Raw genomic sequence first — 19,850 nt, forward strand, 5'->3', positions numbered from 1 at the left:
TCTGGAGTAGAAACATCCAGAGCCACCGTGCACAGGCGTGTGCTGGAAATGGGCTACAGGTGAGCTTCCCCAGGTCAAGCCACTTTTTAACCTGAAACGGCGGCAGAAACGCCTGGCCTGGGCTACAGAGAAGCAGCACTGGACTGTTGCTCAGTGGTCCAAAGTACTTTTTTTTAGATGAAATTTTGCATGTCATTCGGAAATCAAGGTGCCAGAGTTTGGAGGAAGACTGGGGAGAAGGAAATGCCAAAATGCCTGAAGTCCAGTGTCAAGTACCCACAGTCAGTGATGGTCTGGGGTGCCATGTCATGTCAGCTGCTGGTGTTGGTCAACTGTGTTTTATCAAGGGCAGGGTCAATGCAGCAAGCTATCAGGAGATTTTGGAGCACTTCATGCTTCCATCTGCTGAAAAGCTTTATGGAGATGAAGATTTCATTTTTCAGCACGACCTGGCACCTGCTCACAGTGCCAAAACCACTGGTAAATGGTTTACTGACCATGGGATTACTGTGCTCAATTGGCCTGCCAGCTCTCCTGACCTGAACCCCATAGAGAATCTGTGGGATATTGTGAAGAGGAAATTGAGAGACACCAGACCCAACACTGTGGATGAGCTGAAGGCCGCTATCGAAGCACCCTGGGCCTCCATAACACCTCAGCAGTGCCACAGGCTGATTGCCTCCATGCCACGCCTCATTGAAGCAGTCATTTCTGGCAAAGGATTCCCGACCAAGTATTGAGTGCGTAGCTGATACAATTAATTGAAGGTTGACTTTTTTGTATTAAAAAACACTTTTTTGTATTGATCGGATGAAATATGCTATTTTTTTTGGATGGATAGGGATTTTTGTTTTTTCTTTAATTTTTTGCCAAAATCATCAATATTAAAACAATAAAAGGCTTGAACTACTTCAGTTGTGTGGCAAGGCAAGGCAAATTTATTTATATAGCACAATTCAACAAAAGGCAATTCAAATTGCTTTACGTCACATGAAGATCATAAAAATCACATTAAAATCAATAGAACGTAAAAACAAAGACCATCGAAATAGGAAATAAAATTATACATAAAATCGCATTTAATCACGAATAGAATAAAATAAAAAATAAAACAAATACTATTGTTAATGAATGTGTAATGAATCTAAAACATGTGAAAGTCTAATGTTTATCAGTATATTACAGAAAATAATGAACTTTATCACAATATGCTAATCTTTTGAGAAGGACTAGTATATTTGTGTTTCACATAGTTTCTAAAGGAGCAAAAGCATTCTTCTAATTCATTAATATTGTAATAAAGTGAAACTTGAGGCGGCATCGTACAACGGAGTAGTCACGTGGTGCATCATTCTCAAAAGGATGCACTGCAGGGAAATTAAACATTTACCATATTTTCCACATTATAAGGAGCATCGGCGTATAGGGCGCATCTTCAATGAATGGCCCATTTTAAAACTTTATTTACAGTACCGGTATATATACACGTATATGACGTGCACCGCATTATAAGGCGCAGTAGTAGTAGTAGTTATACTAGTGGTTGGGGTTAAGTTGCGCATCCTCTAGATGGAGCGATGCTAAAGGGAATGTAATGCCATGATTAACCAATATTGAGCTGATTATGAGGCGCACATTCAGCATTTGAAAAAAATTGAAATATTTTAGATGAGCCTTATAGTGCAGAAAATACAGTAATCATGAAGGCTCTTTACATATTTGCAGCCAACTTAGTCATTTTGATAGTAAACTAAGATGGCAAATATAGATACGGTATATACAACATGTACTGCCTTTTATGGCTTTTAAGAGGCTTTTACATTTTTTGCAGCTGAAGACATATTTAATTATTGTTTTTTTCAGTCCAATATGGCTCTTTCAACATTTTGGTTTGCCGACACATCATACATAAAATTGTATGTATTTTATTATAATAATTATTAGAGTTATTGATATTATCACATAACCGATGATATCATCCGATAAAAGCATTTTAAATGATATCGAATAATATCGACATCAGTTTTTCATTATCGGTTTTGGGCCAATATGCATATGACAGTGCCTTATTGGCACTCTGCACTTTGTACTTGCACTTGATCCAAAAAAACTGATTTTTGCATTTTTTTTTTTTATTTCAACAATAAATATAGGGGTGCAATGTAGGTACTTTTTAGTTATTTTTCACAGAATGTTTGAAAACCTTGAAGTTGTTACATTTATCATTATTAAAGCATCCAGTGGGGCATCACAATACAATTAGCTATAATATGCTAAGTCCACGACTGCATACATCGGTTTCGGATTTTTGGAGTTGGACGATATTGAGCTATCAGTTAAAAAGTCATTATTGGACAACTCTAATAATTGATCATTTATTTATTGCTTTTATTTCCTTATGTATCATCATTATTATTATTATTATTGTATTTAACTTTATTATTTTTATTTTACCGTGAAGGGATTGAATTTGAAGAAAATTTATGTCCTCAATGAAAGGAAGAGGAGGACAGAAATCAGACAATGTTTACTGTCAAATTTTAAAATAATAATAGTAATAAAATAAAATAATAATAAATAAGTAACAAAAATAATGACACTTTAAAAAATTCGAATAAAAAGTTTTTTATTTTTTTTATAATAATGAAAAATACATTAAAAATATTTACTGTCTTTTTAATAAAAAATAAAAAACAAAGGAAAAATATGTTTGTGTATATATGTATATACAGTATATATATGTGAGAATATTTGCGATTAACTCATTGCCTGCCATTGACAACAACAAAAAAACAACACATTCTAAGCATTTTCAGTCCAAAAATGTCTCCAACAATATAACACGATACAGTGGTATGAAAAAGTATCTGAACCTTTTGGAATTCCTCACATTTCTGCATGAAATAACCATCAAATGTGAGCTGATCTTTGTCAAAATCACACAGATTAAAAAAACAGCATTTGCTTTAACTAAAACCACCCAAACATTTATAGGTTTTCATATTTTAATGAGAAGGGCATGCAAACAATGACAGAAGAAGAACAATAAATATCTGAACTCTCTGCCTAAGGAGGCTTAAGAGCAATTGAAACCAATTTTAACCAAACAATTTAAGTCAGGTGTGTGCCCAATCAATGATGAGTGGTTAAACCCCTTCATACCAAATGTATCACATTTGATACACTTATGCCCCTTTCCCACTGAAACTAGTGGGTCAACGTTTTTTCCAAGCCAATGCAACCCAATAGCAATTGGTATTTGCTACCTTTCCCATTGACAAAAAAAAAAAAAAGCTGTGTCTTTTTTTTTTTCCACCCGTCTAAACCCCCACCCCTCCTCAGCCGTGCGTAAGGTTACGTGACGTCACCACGCTAAGATGTGCGTCGACACAAGTGCGATCGAATTCATTCAGTTCAAGGAAGTAAACAATGCAGAGCAACATGGAAGCCTCCTTTCCGTTTGTGTTCTCTGTTTTCATGCTTTTTATTGCCCTCAAAATGGTCGAAATTGTTATGACGCATCACCTAAGAGCCTACGTCACCTCATAGATTAGGGTGTTGACTGTTGACCCAAGGTTTTGCTTTCACACTGCATGACGATCAGAGCCGAGGTGATTTTAACGCGGGTCGCTTGGCGGGTTGATTGACACGGGTCGAGGCGGGTCGCTGCACCTTTCTTACTGCCACCAAAAGCCGATTGTTAGTGGGTTGACATGGGTTTTTTGGCCAGTGGGAAATAGGTATTAGAATTTCATGATTTTTAGACTAATTTAGAATTTTGAAATCTCTTTCCTCAAAAAAAAAAAATAATAATAATAATGAATGCAAGTCAACTTATGCATCTGCAGGTTCCATGAGGGGGAAAAAACAGGATTTAGCAGAGGTTATAGATATTAGAGCGCTTATTACACATTTTTTTTCTTTTTTACAAATTTGAAAAAAAAAGGTTTCATTAAGACCTTATTTTTCAAATCTTGTATTCTCTGCCAATTGCTTCATATTGCAGGCATTAAAGGGTTAAAGCTGAGCTCTCCAATATAAAACACACCTGGGAAGAACTGTCTTGATATCCTCATTAAAATCTGAAAACCTATATATGTTTAGGGTGGTTTTAGTTAAAGCACACAGTGTTTTCATCTGTGTGATTTTGACAAAGATCAGATCACATTTGATGGAGATTTTATGCAGAAATGTGAGAAATTCCAAAAGCTTCAAATACTTTTTAATACCACTGTAAATCCATGACTCTTTTTTTAAGCCTCCTTACCAGTGAGAGACTGCAAAGTATCCAAAGACAGCAAACACCTACTTCCATATCTTCCCTCTGATGTCTGTAACAAGACAAAAAAACAATAATTGCAATCAACCTTCATCAACCTGCTTGTGAACCGTGAAAGTGAATGACCGGGGAAACATAATGTTGTTTTAGATCAGGATTATGGCCTCTCAGGAGACTAGACAAACTGGGAATCCTTAAGTAGATAGGTCAGATGGCACGCTGTGTGTGTGAATCAGACAAAGCATACTGTATTTATCATTCGGAGGCATTGTTAAACGTAGCGAAAGAAAACACAGAAGTAGTAGTTGGTGGTCATCAATCAGCTCATTCTTTCTCTTTGTCACGCAGATTCGCCATAAGAACCTCATCAGTCAACTGTGTGGAACGGTCAGGATGATCAGTCGTGGAGTGGCGACCTACCAAGCTGCCTGCTGGGCACGGAAGAGTCCTGTAAGTCACCGTGAAAAGGCCACTCGGCCACCGAGTATGTTTTGGGTTTGAAGCCTCTCAAGTCAGAATAGAGGAGCACTTAGGATGACAAAAGGAAAACCTTAGCCAAGGTCTGAAAGAAGGTCTCGGAAATGTATGAATTGGTTTGCCCTTAGCAGAGGAATTATGGGAAAATGTCTTTTCTGAATAGGTTGCTTATCAGAACAGCGGAGCTTTGTTTTCTGAGTGGAAGTGACTGATTGCAAACTGATTGTTACGTGCTTGCAAGGAAAGTAACTAAGAGCCTTGAGCGGTTACGTTTCACTGCTACAGACAGTTATAGATAGGGTTGTTCCGATCATGTTTTTTTGCTCCCGATCGTTTTAGTTTGAGTTTCTGCCGATCCCGATATTTCCCGATCCGATTGCTTTTTTTTTTTTTTTTTTTTTTGCTCCCGATTCAATTCCAATCATTCCCGATCATTTTTCCCGATCATATACATTTTGGCAATGCATTAAGAAAAAAATGAATAAAACACGGACGAATATATACATTCAACATACAGTACATAAGTACTGTATTTGTTTATTATGACAATAAATCCTCAAGATGGCATTTACATTATTAACATTCTTTCTGTGAGAGGGATCCACGGATAGAAAGACTTGTAACTCTTAAAGGATGAATATGACTTTGTATATTGTGACTAAATGTTGCCATCTAGTGTATTTGTTGAGCTTTCAGTAAATGATACTGTAGCCATTTAACTGTTCTGCCCAAATGCATGATGGGAAGTGCAACCATGACTGTGCGTAGTGGCACCAATTGATATATCTTCTCTGCGTTGGGAAATAACATAGGGCAGGGGTCGGCAACCTATGACACGCGTGTCAGCGCTGGCACGCGATGGGTTAACCAGTGACACGCGAGCGCATGGCAAAATATTATTATCATTTTTTTTTTTTACCTGAAATTAAGACATTTTTAGTTGCACACCCTGTTATTTAGGGCTTTACAGGAGCGTCCCTCCCGACCCCTCTGCCTATAGCGTTATTTGCAACAATTATGGATTTTGAGCACACTTCCAGCGCTTCAATTTCTCGATTCCTGCGCTCGTCGTTTTTTTCCCCCCTCTGCGCACTCAATTCTGCGCGCTCAGTTCAGCACCCGCTACTAACGTGTCACGAAGCCAACCAGTCAGAGAGCTGGCGGAAGTACAGATTGTCACCAATCTGCACTTTTTAGTGCTGTTACTCCAAGCCCCAGCGTGGAGGCCGGCGGGCTAGTAAGCGAGTAGACAGCCGGCGAATCGCTGGCGTCCGCGCCGGGCTTTGAATTGAGATCCCGATGTCACACACTCGCCCCGGCGCGGAGGCCGGTCGCTTAAGATACGGGACTGTACACCCCTGTCCCGGCGCATCGCAATACTCCGGTTGGACCCCGATTGCCAGCTGTCAGGTCAGGGCAGCGGGTGAAGCGATGCTTGCACTTTAGTATGGAGTGAACCGGCGATTAACGTGGCTCGTTGCCGTCGATTCGTCCGGTGCTTACTTCGGAGAGGTGGCAATGTGTATAAAAACACTGTGACGCGTTGGATGGCGTTTTACTGGAGACTTTTATTAAACAAAACAAAAACCGGCGGGGGACACAGCCTCTTCTCTCCTTTTCACGGCGCTCTCCGCTCTCTCTCAACACCTTCCTTTGCTCCTCCCTCTCTTTTTCTCGCACAGACGCCCAATTCCTCTTCTACGCTTAACTAGTAAGCCGATCATATTGTAGGGGACAGCGGCTCCTTGGGGATACCGGTAACAACTGGTTGCCTGGTTACTTCCGGTAGCTCTTTTTGTGCATTATGCCTCGAGAGTGGTGTGTGTCGCACAACAAGTGTCAAACGCCACTACGAGACAAAACATGAAAATTCATAGAAAACAGGGCCAAGGAACACATTAAAGTGGGCATCTTTTATATGTGTAATATAAAATATAAAATTGTGCATATAATTCACTGTTTAAGCTAGTGAACAAGACAAAATGTAAGAGTCGGCTGTTCTGACTTTGAAGGCTCTCTGTACTGTGGGAGACCTGCACTGAGAATCACACCTGTTCCCCTTTGCGTGCTGGGGTGTGTGTGTGTGTGTGTGTGTGTGTGTGTGTGTGTGTGTGTGTGTGTGATATGTTTGCATAAAATGGTACAGCTGTACAGCTGTTATTACTGTTGCACTTATTTTCAAGTTTTGATATTTTCTACAATATGCATTAGTTTTTAGTTAATTGATGAAGACGAATGGTAGTTATACAAATTAAATGTATGTCCATGTTTTTTTTATTTGGAGTAAAATTACAGCTCTGCCGGATATAAAAATTCAGATGCGCGTCATTAATCTTGGGGTGGCACACTGATTGACAAGAAAATTTGAAAGTGGCACTCCACACCAAAAAGGTTGCTGACCCCTGACATAGGGTGTTAAGAAAAAGATCAACTACTACCTTTCTTCCCTACATTGCTTCCCACAATATTTCTAATTGTTGAGAGGGGGATTGTGAGGCTTTAGCCAATTAAAAAAAGGCTCCAAAGCCTGCCAAAATTCACTCTACTCATTTTACGCTGCCTTTTAGCTCTACATATACGTAAAACGGCGCCATTATAGATTGAACGCAACAATGCATGAGTGGGTCGTGCAGCGCATGTGTTAATTGCGTTAAATATTTTAACATGATTAAAAAATTTTTTTTAATTAATTACCGCTGTTAACGCGATAAATTTGATAACCCTACTTTAAGCCTACTTTAAGGGATTTAAGCATTTATTCAGCTCTGTTTACATAAGGAGGCCACTAGCTACTTTCACTAACACAGACTAGCATTGTACTTGGACATATTTATGTAAAATAAATGCTAATTGCGCGTTGTTGTTTTTTTTTTTGCTTTTATGACTAAGAATCGAGACTCTTTTACGTCCATGTCTAAAAAGGATCAGCTTTGATGGCCTCGCCAACAATGCAGGCCCCCTATTTATCAGCCCCGCGCCCTGTGTCCCGTCAATACATTATGAAGTCTATGACTGTAGATTATTTGGACGAATCAAAGCTTTCCGAAATTTCCCAGACAAACCTGGGGTTCAAAGTGACATTCTACCTCAGGTGTAATGAAGTAATAGATATGAGACCCTTTGGTAAGACTTGAATCCAAGATTAAAGCTCCGATCTGATTTGCCAATCTACTTCCAGCTCTGGTTTCAAGCGTTAGATCGTTTCTAAGAAGACAAGGAAATATTTTTCTTATTCAAAGAAAGTAGACCTGCTGCTTCACAGCGAGATATTCTATGAATAGCTCTTGCCGTGGGTTCTCGGAAACTGTCTCTCGAGTCTCGACTGCCCTGGAAATGTCTCAGTGTCCACCTTGATGGTACTGAAGGTTAAGTTAAGACAATTGTTGTCAATTAAATGGCAGATTGAAACAAGTATGACCAGAAGAGCACTTTGATGTAATCAGACATGATGTCGCAGACTGTTGTGTCGCCCGCTTGTCTACTTGCTGTTTACTCATTCCCCGTAAAAAAAAACGTAGATACAGGTCATTCCGAGGCATCGATCTTTTCAGGATTGGGGATTTGAGAATCCGGGAACATTTCTACGATGACTCACTCTCAGCCCATTCATAATTGATGAGGCCTTGCATGTAAGAATTCTGTGTGCTGACATGACAGCACATTCTTCCGTCAATCCGGCTAAAGTCATGTGACAGAGTCCAATTGAAGTGTGCTGGGATTAGTCGGATGAGTGAATGAACAGTGACAGATTGGGAATTTCACCCACGCGCGTATCACATGACGCCTGTTAGCGCTGGACCTTCAAGCTGTCTTGACTGAAGAGTTGCAGCAATTACTGTTACTGCCGAGTGACATGCTCAATTTGTACATGTTGTGTGAAACATGCGATTTACATAAATATGTGCAGAGAAAGGTTGCGTTGACCTTGTTTTTTTATGATTATGTATGGCGTTCTATATTCACAGTGACATAGTGACGAGTTAAAATGAAAACCTATTTTCAGTGGAAGCATACATAGTAATGTGTTTTGCTTGGGTGAATTTATTTAGATCGAATGACATACTGCACTGAACATTTCATTCATTGGATGGCATTGACAAGGATAGACGTTGAATGATCGCTGCCTGCCCCTCCCAGCTTTCAAACATGAACATTCACAACCAACTCTACCGATTAACCCTCTAAAGTTAATGGACGCGCCGGCATGTCCTGTTTGTTTCAAGCCTCGTAACATGATGATTATGTCACCTACAGTGGGGCAAATAAGTATCTAGTCAACAACTAATAGTGCAAGTTCTCCCACTTGAAAATATTAGAGAGGCCTGTAATTGTCAACATGGGTAAACCTCAACCATTAGAGACAGAATGTGGGAAAAAAAACAGAAAATCACATTGTTTGATTTTTAAAGAATTTATTTGCAAATCATGGTGGAAAATAAGTATTTGGTCAATACCAAAAGTTCATCTCAATACTTTGTTATGTACCCTTTGTTGGCAATAACGGAGGCCAAACGTTTTATGTAACTCTTCACTCTTCGCTTAGTGTAAAGAAATCAACTGTGGGAGCAATTATTAGAAAATGGAAGACATACAAGACCACTGATAATCTCCCTCGATCTGGGGCTCCATGCAAGATCTCACCCCGTGGCGTCAAAATGATAACAAGAACGGTGAGCAAAAATCCCAGAACCACATGGGGGGACCTAGTGAATGACCTACAGAGAGCTGGGACCACAGTAACAAAGGCTACTATCAGTAACACAATGCGCCGCCAGGGACTCAAATCCTGCACTGCCAGACGTGTTCCCCTGCTGAAGAAAGTACACGTCCAGGCCCGTCTGGGGTTCGCTACAGAGCTTTTGGATGATCCAGAAGAAGACTGAGAGAATGTGTTATGGTCAAATGAAACCAAAATAGAACTTTTGGCAGAAACACGGGTTCTCGTGTTTGGAGGAGAAAGAAAAATGAATTGCATCCGAAGAACACCATACCCACTGTGAAGCATGGGGGTGGAAACATCATCCTTTGGGGCTGTTTTTCTGCAAAGGGACCAGGATGGCTGATCTGTGTAAAGAAAAGAATGAATGGGGCCATGTATCGAGATATTTTGAGTGACAATCCCCTTCCATCAGCAAGGGCATTGAAGATAAGACATGGCTGGGTCTTTCAGCATGACAATGATCCCAAACACACAGCCAGGGCAACAAAGGAGTGGCTTCGTAAGAAGTCCTGGAGTGGCCTAGCCAGTCTACAGATCTCAACCCCATAGAAAATCTGTGGAGGGAGTTGAAAGTCCGTGTTGCCCAATGACAGCCCCAAAACATCACTGCTCTAGAGGAGCTCTGCAAGAAGGAATGGGCCAAAATACCAGCAACAGTGTGTGAAAAGCTTGTGAAGAGTTACAGAAAACGTTTGGCCTCCATTATTGCCAACAAAGGGTATATAACAAAGCAATGAGATGAACTTATTTTCCACCATGATTTGCAAATAAATTCTTTAAAAATCAAACAATGTGATTTTCTGGGGTTTTTTCCACATTCTGTTTCTCATGGTTGAGGTTTACCCATGTTGACAATTACAGGCCTTTAATATTTTCAAGTGGGAGAACTTGCACAATTAGTGGTTGTCTAAATACTTATTTGCCCCACTGTATCTATCGCCATCAACTACAGCCAACGAAAAAAAAGATGTTAAAACTGTCAGTTTGTGTGTGTTATAAGTTTCTCAATCATATTTCGTTTCAAAGCATCTCCTTCTAAATTGCTTCTGCTTCTTCCACCCGGCCAATCCATTCCTCATCAATCCTTGACAGACGATTACACACCATGTCTTTCGGCAGAATGCGCTTTGACGCCTGTCTTTGTTTCCAACCCAGAAAATGAGCGATTCCCTCCGTCTTTCCTTGACTTGCAACCCAAATCAACACTCTTACATGCGACACTTCGGAAGGTTCGCAAGGTGATCAATCCGAGCCTAGCTTTTAGCCGTTACGTAAGGAACCCCACATGTCGCCCGTCATTTCGACTGGATGCTACATAAAATGCCAAACAGTTGCGCGTGATAAATGAACACACCTAAGGTTGTTTAGCCAATTTATCGACCGGCTTGTCTTAAAACGATAAGATGCCAGCTATTAGTCTGTCCGCCCAATTCGCATTTGATGTAGCGTGCGCTTGATAGCATCTGAAAGAGCTTGATGACAGGCAGACTGACAAAGTGCTTAAGAAAAAAGGCACAAGACCAGCATGAACATTTTCCTAATGCATTTGAATGAGCTCCAAGTAGATAATAATCAGAAAATGTCTGTTCTACATCCATGACTAACAATCACAACCATTCAGTCTCTTATTACTTTTTATATAATTTTTAAGTAGAAGTAAATCAAGTGTTTACTAGGCGGCAAAAGAGAGTCCTTTTATCACAGGAGGCTCATTTCGAGCATCTGGAATTTTTTTAAAAAGCGTACAAAGCTCTTCTGCATCACTGCTTCCAAGCACTCCTTCATGCTCACCAGAGAATCAACGACATGCTTTGAGGACGCTCAAACGCTGGAGGAAAATATGTTCCTTTAGAGTGCCCTAAAGCGAGACAACACAAATAAAGCGTGCGTGGTAGCTTTTAATTTTAAGTGGCAAGAGAGTGAGTGATCTCCTGGGAAAATGAATAAAACAAATTAAAATAATACAATTTTTTTTTACTCTTGTTATGAGCAGGAAGACGTGTCTGTCCCAGTCATTTGCCTATCATATACAATGGGGCAAATATGTATTTAGTTAACCACTAATTGTGCAAGTTCTCCCACTTGAAAATATTAGAGGCCTGTAATTGTCAACATGGGTAAACCTCAACCATGAGAGACAGAATATGGAACCCCCCCCAGAAAATCACATTGTATGATTTTTAAAGAATTTATTTGCAAATCATGGTGGGAAATAAGCATTTGGTCAATACCAAAAGTTCATCTCAATACTTTGTTATGTACCCTTTGTTGGCAATAACGGAGGCCAAATGTTTTCTGTAAATCTTCACAAGATTTTCACACATTGTTGCTGGTATTTTGGCCCATTCCTCCATGCAGATCTCCTCTAGAGCAGTGATGTTTTGGGGCTGTCGTTGGGCAACACGGACTTTCAACTCCCTCCACAGATTTTCTATGGGGTTGAGATCTGGAGACTGGCTAGGCCACTCCAGGACCTTGAAATGCTTCTTACGAAGCCACTCCTTTAGTGCCCTGGCTGTGTGTTTGGGATCATTGTAATCATAAGCGGATTTTAAAGTGGGGCCAGGGGGTCCAAGCCCTCCTTGGTTGGCGAAAAGTGTAATTGCATGTAATTGACTTTCCTATATACAGTATATATAAAAGTTGTAAAGCAATAAAACTGCAACAAAAAGGAATAAAATGAACAAAAAAACATTTTTATAATGGGTCGAAATTATTTTTCGAACACCTTAGTCATTTGCTCTGCATATAATTTATATATTTGAGAAAAAATATTTTTAGAAATAATTTTTGTCTTTGATTAAAAACATTTTTTTTATCGATTGAAGCAACTTTTGGGGGTGATTGAATGATTTAGACACAAAGTTCCTAATCATAATATGGCCCAAACACAAAAAAGATTGCTTCAATTAAATATTTTTCAATGAAAACTTAAGTGTTCAAATGCAAATTTTTCAATCTCAAATATTTTTTCGTATTCAAAAACCTTTTTCTATGATTGATTTTTTTTCTTTTTTTGATTGAAAATCAATATTTTTTTTAAGCAACTTATTTTTTGATTGAATAAAAAAGAGAGAAATGTCCTAGCCAAAATGTGGCCCAAATCAGAATCAACATTACTTCAATCAAAAAGTTGCTTCAATCAAAAATATAAAAAAAATTATAAAATAAAAATTAATTGAAGAAAAAAAGGCTTTCACATGCATTTTGTTTGTTTGTTTGTTTGTTTTTTTGTTTCAAATTTATTTTTGGAAAAACACTTTTTTTGTTTGTTTTTTGTTTGTTTGTTTGTTGTTGTTTTTTTGATTGAAGCAACTTTTTTTGGTTGAAAATAAATTTTGATTGAAGCTTTATTATTCAATCAAAAAAAAAAAAAAGACAAATCTACCTCCATATGACTTCGCCCAGGAGATACAATTTTTGACTGGGGTAACTACATTGGCACGACACCGGTGGGCGTATCAAATTCAATGAATAAAGATCTTGGCGAAAAGTATTGCCTCAGCAGCCTGATTTAGAATTCCCCTAAAAAATGATGGGAAACAGAAAACACTCATTGTCAACTTATTATTTTAAATATTATTGTAAGTTTTAATTTTATTGCTGACACTTCGTTTTGGGGTCATCAACATGTTGTGTCCTCCCTGCCCCAAAAGTCAAACTCTGCCTATGATTGTCATGCTGAAAGACCCAGCCACGTCTCATCTTCAATGCCCTTGCTGATGGAAGGAGATTTTCACTCAAAATCTCTCAATACACGGCCCCATTCATTCTATCCTTTACACAGACCAGTCGTCCTGGTCACTTTGCAGAAAAAAAGCCCCAAAGCATGATGTTTCCACCCCCATGCTTCACAGTGGGTATGCTGTTCTTCGGAAGCAATTCAGTATTCTTTCTCCTCCAAACGCGAAAACATGTGTTTCTACCAAAAAGTTCTATTTTGGTTTCATCTGACCATAACACATTCTCCCAGTCCTCTTCTGGATCATCCAAATGCTCTCTAGCGAACCGCAGACAGGCCTGGACGTAGGGCTGGGCGATATGGCCTTAAACATGTATCACGATAAATTGAGCAGATTTATCTCGATAACGATAAATGACGATAAATTCGCCCAAACGTACTGTTATATAATTTGAAAATCTGAATCAATGCATGAAATACAGATTAACTGTTTCTTGATTTATTTACCAGCATTCAATTTCATATACTGTATTTAACAATTGTACATGCAGTCTAAACATTAAGTTTATAAAAATGTAATGTAAGCAATAAGAATTCAAGTATGAACATTTATAACAGCGTGTATGACTTGAACAATGTACATGATCAAAATCAATATGCCTGTGCAAACATGTCATTGTAACACAAATGACTTGCAGCTTGAACAGTACACTTCAAAAAGACAACTTGTTAATGGCTGCTGTGACATAATTATTAAATACAAGTGTTTACATTATGGTTTCAGGGTCCCCCCCAGTGCATTTTTTAATAAATGCACGCACAAATGAAACCCCAAACAAACAGAGAGAGACACACACACATTAAAGCTATATTGATCTTCTTCAAATGAAACGCTTAAGATTTTATGATAGCAATAATGACACAGAAATAAGCACATACAGAAAAATAGCTGGGGCCATTTCTCGGTCATTATAAGTTTCGCCGTTGGATTGTACTTTAAGCTGAATGCTTTACCATCACAAAAGCTATCAGAGGAATCACACACAGACAGATACAAAATAATGCCACATAGTAATTGCTAGATGCAGTCCGTGCCCAATCCACTCATTAAGTTCAGCCGTTTCGACAAGTTAGAGCCGCTATCCGACTACATCACGTTCATTTGTAGCGTTAGCCGCTAGCTAGCGTTAGCCTGGCTACCAGTAGAAAGCACTGAAAGCACCATCTCCGGAAATTGTGAGAACAGCAGGGAGGACAGCGGGTGAAAGCCCGTCTGGATGCCACCAAGAGTCTACTAAATGTCGGTTAAAAGTTTGGTGAACCTCCCTTAAGCCACACTCCATCACGTTTTGCTTGTAGCGTTAGCTGCTAGCGTTAGCTTACTGGGCTTTTGTTTGATTGGCTCCTTGATGATCACGTGACTCCCTACGTAAGCCCATTGACGGTTTCTTAAAGGGGAATGAACATAGACGGACAACACAGAATCAAAGCGGGATGAAAAGACTATATTTTCTTGTTTTATTAATTTACCGAATTTACCGACATGGTCAAAATTACGTCGGTCATCGTTAAGAATTTCGGTGACGGTAAATTTTCGGTTTACCGCCCTGCTCTACCTGGACGTGTACTTTCTTCAGCAGGGGGACACATCTGGCAGTGCAGGATTTGAGTTCCTGGCGGCGCATTGTGTTACTGATAGTAGCCTTTGTTACTGTAGTCCCAGTTCTCTGTAGGTCATTCAATAGGTCCCCCCGTGTGGTTCTGGGATTTTTGCTCACCGTTCTTGTTATCATTTTAACGCCACGGGGTGAGATCTTGCATGGAGCCCCAGATCGAGGGAGGTTATCAGTGGTCTTGTATTCTTCCATTTTCTAATAATTGGTCCCACAGTTGATTTCTTTACACCAAGTGTTTTACCTATTGCAGATTCAGTCTTCCCAGCCTGGTGCAGGTCAACAATTTTATCTCTAGTGTCCTTCGACAGCTCTTTGGTGTTGGCCATAGTGGAGTATAGAGTGTGACTGACTGAGGTGGTGGATAGGTGTCTTTTATACCGATAATGAGTTAAAACAGGTGCTATTAATACAGGAGTTGAGCCTTGTTAGACCTCGTTAGAAGAAGTTAGCCCTCTTTGACAGCCAGAAATCTTGCTTGTTTGTAGGTGACCAAATACTTATTTTCCACTCTAATTTGGAAATAAATTCTTTAAAAATCAAACTATGTGATTTTCTGTTTTTTTTCCCCACATTCTGTCTCTCATGGTTCAGGTTTACCCATGTTTACAATAACAGGCCTCTCTAATCTTTTCAAGTAGGAGAACTTGCACAATTGGTGGTTGACTAAATACTTATTTGCCCTACTGTATGATGCCTATTACAGCCAAAGTTAAATGCATAAATTATCATCATATTAAGGTTATGCTATGTGGACTTGAAACTCAAAATTTATTTTTACCGGTGAAATTTATCCTGGGGCACTGTTGGTCAATACTGGGGCCCCTCCGACTTCAAAAAGTTTCGCCATCTTATGTTGTCAATGGCAATGAACCAGTCAAGCAAAACGGGACAATACAAAACCACATCTGTTTTTTCCAACGAACCTTCCTCTGAAATTTCCTCACCCTGATCACTGTAAACAACTTTAAACAAGAGTGCCGCTCCCTAACTTTGACATTGTTCGCGTATTTCCAGATGTTGCAGGAAAAGGAAGTACTTTATGTCAAAGAGAATCATGTTCCTGACTACCGTTCTTGAACTCCCACCAACATCCACTTGACCTTCCCTGAACTGGATTTGTCGAATGGACAAACCTTCCCAGTCTAAATGATTGGGCGTCGAGCACCATCAATGCAGCCTTATAGTTAACTGCGACACTATTATGGTGGAATATTTTGGTAGCAACTTGTTGGTTCCCTTTTTTTTTTTTTTTTTTTTTTTAAACAGTGACACCTTTTTATCTCGATTTTTGGCAGGAGCATATCGATAACCTTTTGGGATACAAAGTATCACGAGATATCACCATTTCAATATTTTGTCACAACCCTAGTCCATATAATCCGATATCATTACTGGCTGATATTATCGGCTACCCAATAGTATCGGACAACTCTACTAAAGACAATATGCCACACATAATTTCACATCCCATCACTTTTGAAGCGACATGTCGACATAAAAACAAGAATGTTCCCCACTTCGGACATTTAAAAATGAGCAATAAAAACGCCGTCTTTTCAGGAGCGTGAAGACCGTCAAGTAAAATAACAACCTACTGAGATTATTGCTGCCCGTTGCTCGATAAATAAAGATTTTAGGGAATACAAAAACTGAAATGGAATGAAATCCGACACTGTGAGCTTCATTGAAGAGAAGTGTTCAACAGGTGTATTACAGAGAAAAGAGGTGTTGTATAAAAGTGAGATGAAAGAGGCGCTCCTGCGGCTCAAGGACTACATTCAGACAGAAAATGAATCCCTCAGGGGGGAGATCAGAGGGCCTGAAGGCAGACATGAAGCAAATCCTTCAACTCAATCTTCAATTTAAGGCAATTGAAAGGCAGCGACGAAAAAAAAAAGGCTTAACTGCACTGAGGGGAAGCCATCAGACCTCAAATTCATTTTAACTGGCAGTTGAATGCTCATGTTTCATGGTCATTGACTTCGATAGACATCCAATCCATTTGAATGGGGAGTCGGTCTATCGCCATCAATGGCAGCCAATAAATTAATCTTTTTGTTATCATTGCTGTGTGTTGATTTGACTCTAGTAAATCTCTTGCTAGCTGTGGTCTAGAGGTGTGCATCGACTCCGCCCTCACGATTCGATTCGATTACGATTCGGAAGGCCACGATTCGATTCGATTCGATTTGATTCGATTCAGAGGGTCACGATTCGATTCGGTTCAATTCGGCAATGCATCGCGATGCATTAAAGCCTGGGATGCATTAAAATTCTAAAGCATTAAACAACTTTTTATTGGCTCTTGTGTCACTCCTGGTTGAAGTCAAAATGAAAATAGTATACTTTCATATATATCTTTTAAAAAAAAAAAAAATCAGATCACAGCATTTAATTAGTGCTTTGAATGAGACCAGGGCTTTCTCTTTTTTTTACACGTAGTAGCAGCCTTTCACACAGTGCAACATCTGAACTCCTGTGCAAAATCAGTAATAACAGTCACTGTATTTTAGTCACAACGACCCATCAATAAAAATATTCAAGTAAATATTAAAGAAAACGACAAAGAAAATATTGTAGTGCAGCAGCATTTTTATCGCAATATCAATCCAGGGATCAGTTCAGTTGCAAACAAAACATCAACTAAATTGCAGTGTAGTACAAAAGTAAAATGTAGGCCTAGCCTATCTTATATCTATAATATTTCTCGCTCCCTCTTTCTCCGTTTCAGCCATTGTTATGTTATGTCATATCTCTCTGCTCTCTCGATTACAACTGCGCTTGTCTGTGACGTTACTCCGGTAAGGAAGCGGATTTGGGTTCCTCGTCCCCCCTGCATAGAGGTTAGATCTTGTGCCCGAACCCGACCCGACCCGAAATGTTAAGCATTCACGTTTCGGTGGGTCGGGTCGGGCCGCCGCGCCGGACTAATAAATTATTTACAAAAAAAAAAAAAAAAATGCGCAGAGGGCTGTGGCGCAGCCCTCTTTTTCTTTTTCTCCTCCTGTTATTTCGTTGTGTGAATGCTTTTATAATTCTCATAAAAATATGTAGACTATTTAAATATTGAGTAAACTTGCGTTTTTTTCCTGCCAACTGAGAATGCGTTACGAAAGACACTTTTATTTATGCACACAAAGGCAAATGTGATCCTTTTGAATCTTCTCCTCTGTGTGTCTGTAAAACCGTGTTTTTTGTTTGTTTTTTTTTAATTAAACTTTCCCAGCGTTATTTCGTTGTGTAAATTCTTCTATAAATCCCATAAAAATATGTAGACTATTTAAATATTGAGTAAACTTGCGTTTTTTTTCTGCCAACTGAGAATTCGTTACGAAAGACCCTTTTATGTATGCACATAAAGGTAAATGTGATCCTTTCGAATCTTCTCTGTGTGTCTGTAAAACCGTGTTTTTTTCTAAATATTAAACTTTCCCAGCGTTATTTGGTTGAGTAAATGCTTTTATAAAGCTCTTAAAAATATGTAGACTATTTAAATATTGAGTAAAGTTGCGTTTTTTGTCTGCCAACTGAGAATTTGTTAGGAAAGACACTTTTATTTATGCACACAAAGGCAAATGTGATCCTTTCGAATCTTCTCCTCTGTGTGTCTGCAAAACCGTGTTTTTTTTTATATTAAACTTTCCCAGCGTTATTTCGTTGTGTAAAGGCTTTTATAACTCTTATAAAAATATGTAGACTATTTAAACAGTAAGAAAACTTGAAGAAATGAAAATAAATTGCTGCTGCGTTTTTTTTCCCCACATCACTCGGCTCGGGCATGCAAATCTATAGTTAATTGATCTGGCCGGTCGGGCTTCAATACCAGCGGGACGTGTCGGGTTGGGCTGGAATTTTTTAGGCCCGATTTAACCTCTACGGGCTTGCTTTGAATGTAAAGTAGCTCTCTCTACAGGTAAAAATGAGAATAACAATACAAATGGGGAAACCAAAGATTTTTGAACGTACTTATATATTTTAAAATGCGCTGAATCGATTCAGCGTGTTGCCCGCATCGAATCGAATCGTCCCTGCCCCGCATCGGGATGCATCGCCGCATCGATTATTGTTGACACCCTTACTGTGGTCTAAATATTTTTGTTTGTTTTTTTAATGTGAGATTAATAAACAGTATTTGTAGATTAATCGTGATTAATTGATCTTAATGGCAGAAAATGTGTTGTTGTTCTTGATCTTGACGGTTCCTTCCGTAATTAATGTCTATATTTCTTTATTTTGATTTGACTTGGTAAATCTAAATTGGCAGTCCAAATTGTCCAAAAGTGTGAGCGAGTGTGTGGATGGTTGCCTGTGTTCCCTACGACTAGCTAGCAACTAGTTCTGGGTGAACCGGTTAGGGTTAGGGTTTGCTTCCGGCCTATTGTTAGCTGGTATAGGCTCAAGCACCCCCACGACCCTCGTGAGGATAAGTGGTTCGGAAGTGTTAATGAATGAATTTTTAAGATTGGTCTGAAATTTGCAATTAAAAAAATGTAATCGCATTAATCTGGAACACATTCTGGAAAAATATGGCCTGGATCAGATTTAAACCACATACAAATTTTCCCCTATGCATTTTTTTATATACCGTATTGGCCCGAATATAAGACGTTTTTTTTGCATTGAAATAAGACTCAAAAAGAGGGGGTCGTCTTATGTTCGCGGTCTATACCCATTCACGACGCTAGATGGCGCCAGATATCATTGAAGCAATGTTCTGTCATGACAGATCTCAGCTACTCACCCCATTTACAATGCTAGATGGCGCCAGATATCATTGAAGCGATGTTCTGTCATGACAGATCTCAAGCCTTCTTTAACCAGTTTGCAATTTTTTATTGCAAGGTTTTTCCTTGTTCAGATTTGTTTCAAGACTACAGTTACAGTGAGACTTCACTTTGATGGTTAATGCAATTATTGCAATTTTGTTGTTTTATCACAGTTAGGGCTGTCAAAATTGTCGTGTTAACGGGCAGTAATTAATTTTTTAAGTAATCACGTTAAAATATTTGACACATT

General features: G+C 39.0%; 1 protein-coding gene across 2 annotated transcripts in view; it reads right to left on the minus strand.

The window, feature by feature from the left end:
• calcr (calcitonin receptor) overlaps positions 1–19,850 on the minus strand; it is a 79,887-nt gene that overhangs the window by 47,533 nt on the left and 12,504 nt on the right. For both annotated transcript variants that reach the window (XM_057827932.1, XM_057827931.1), the window contains exon 2: positions 4,268–4,331. In XM_057827932.1, coding sequence (XP_057683915.1) covers positions 4,268–4,315 — 48 coding nt within the window. In that variant the 5' untranslated portion in view covers positions 4,316–4,331. The remainder of the gene's footprint in view (positions 1–4,267; positions 4,332–19,850) is intronic.

This window comes from Corythoichthys intestinalis, chromosome 22 (genome assembly GCF_030265065.1).
Source record: "Corythoichthys intestinalis isolate RoL2023-P3 chromosome 22, ASM3026506v1, whole genome shotgun sequence".
Classification (NCBI taxonomy): Eukaryota; Metazoa; Chordata; class Actinopteri; order Syngnathiformes; family Syngnathidae; genus Corythoichthys; species Corythoichthys intestinalis.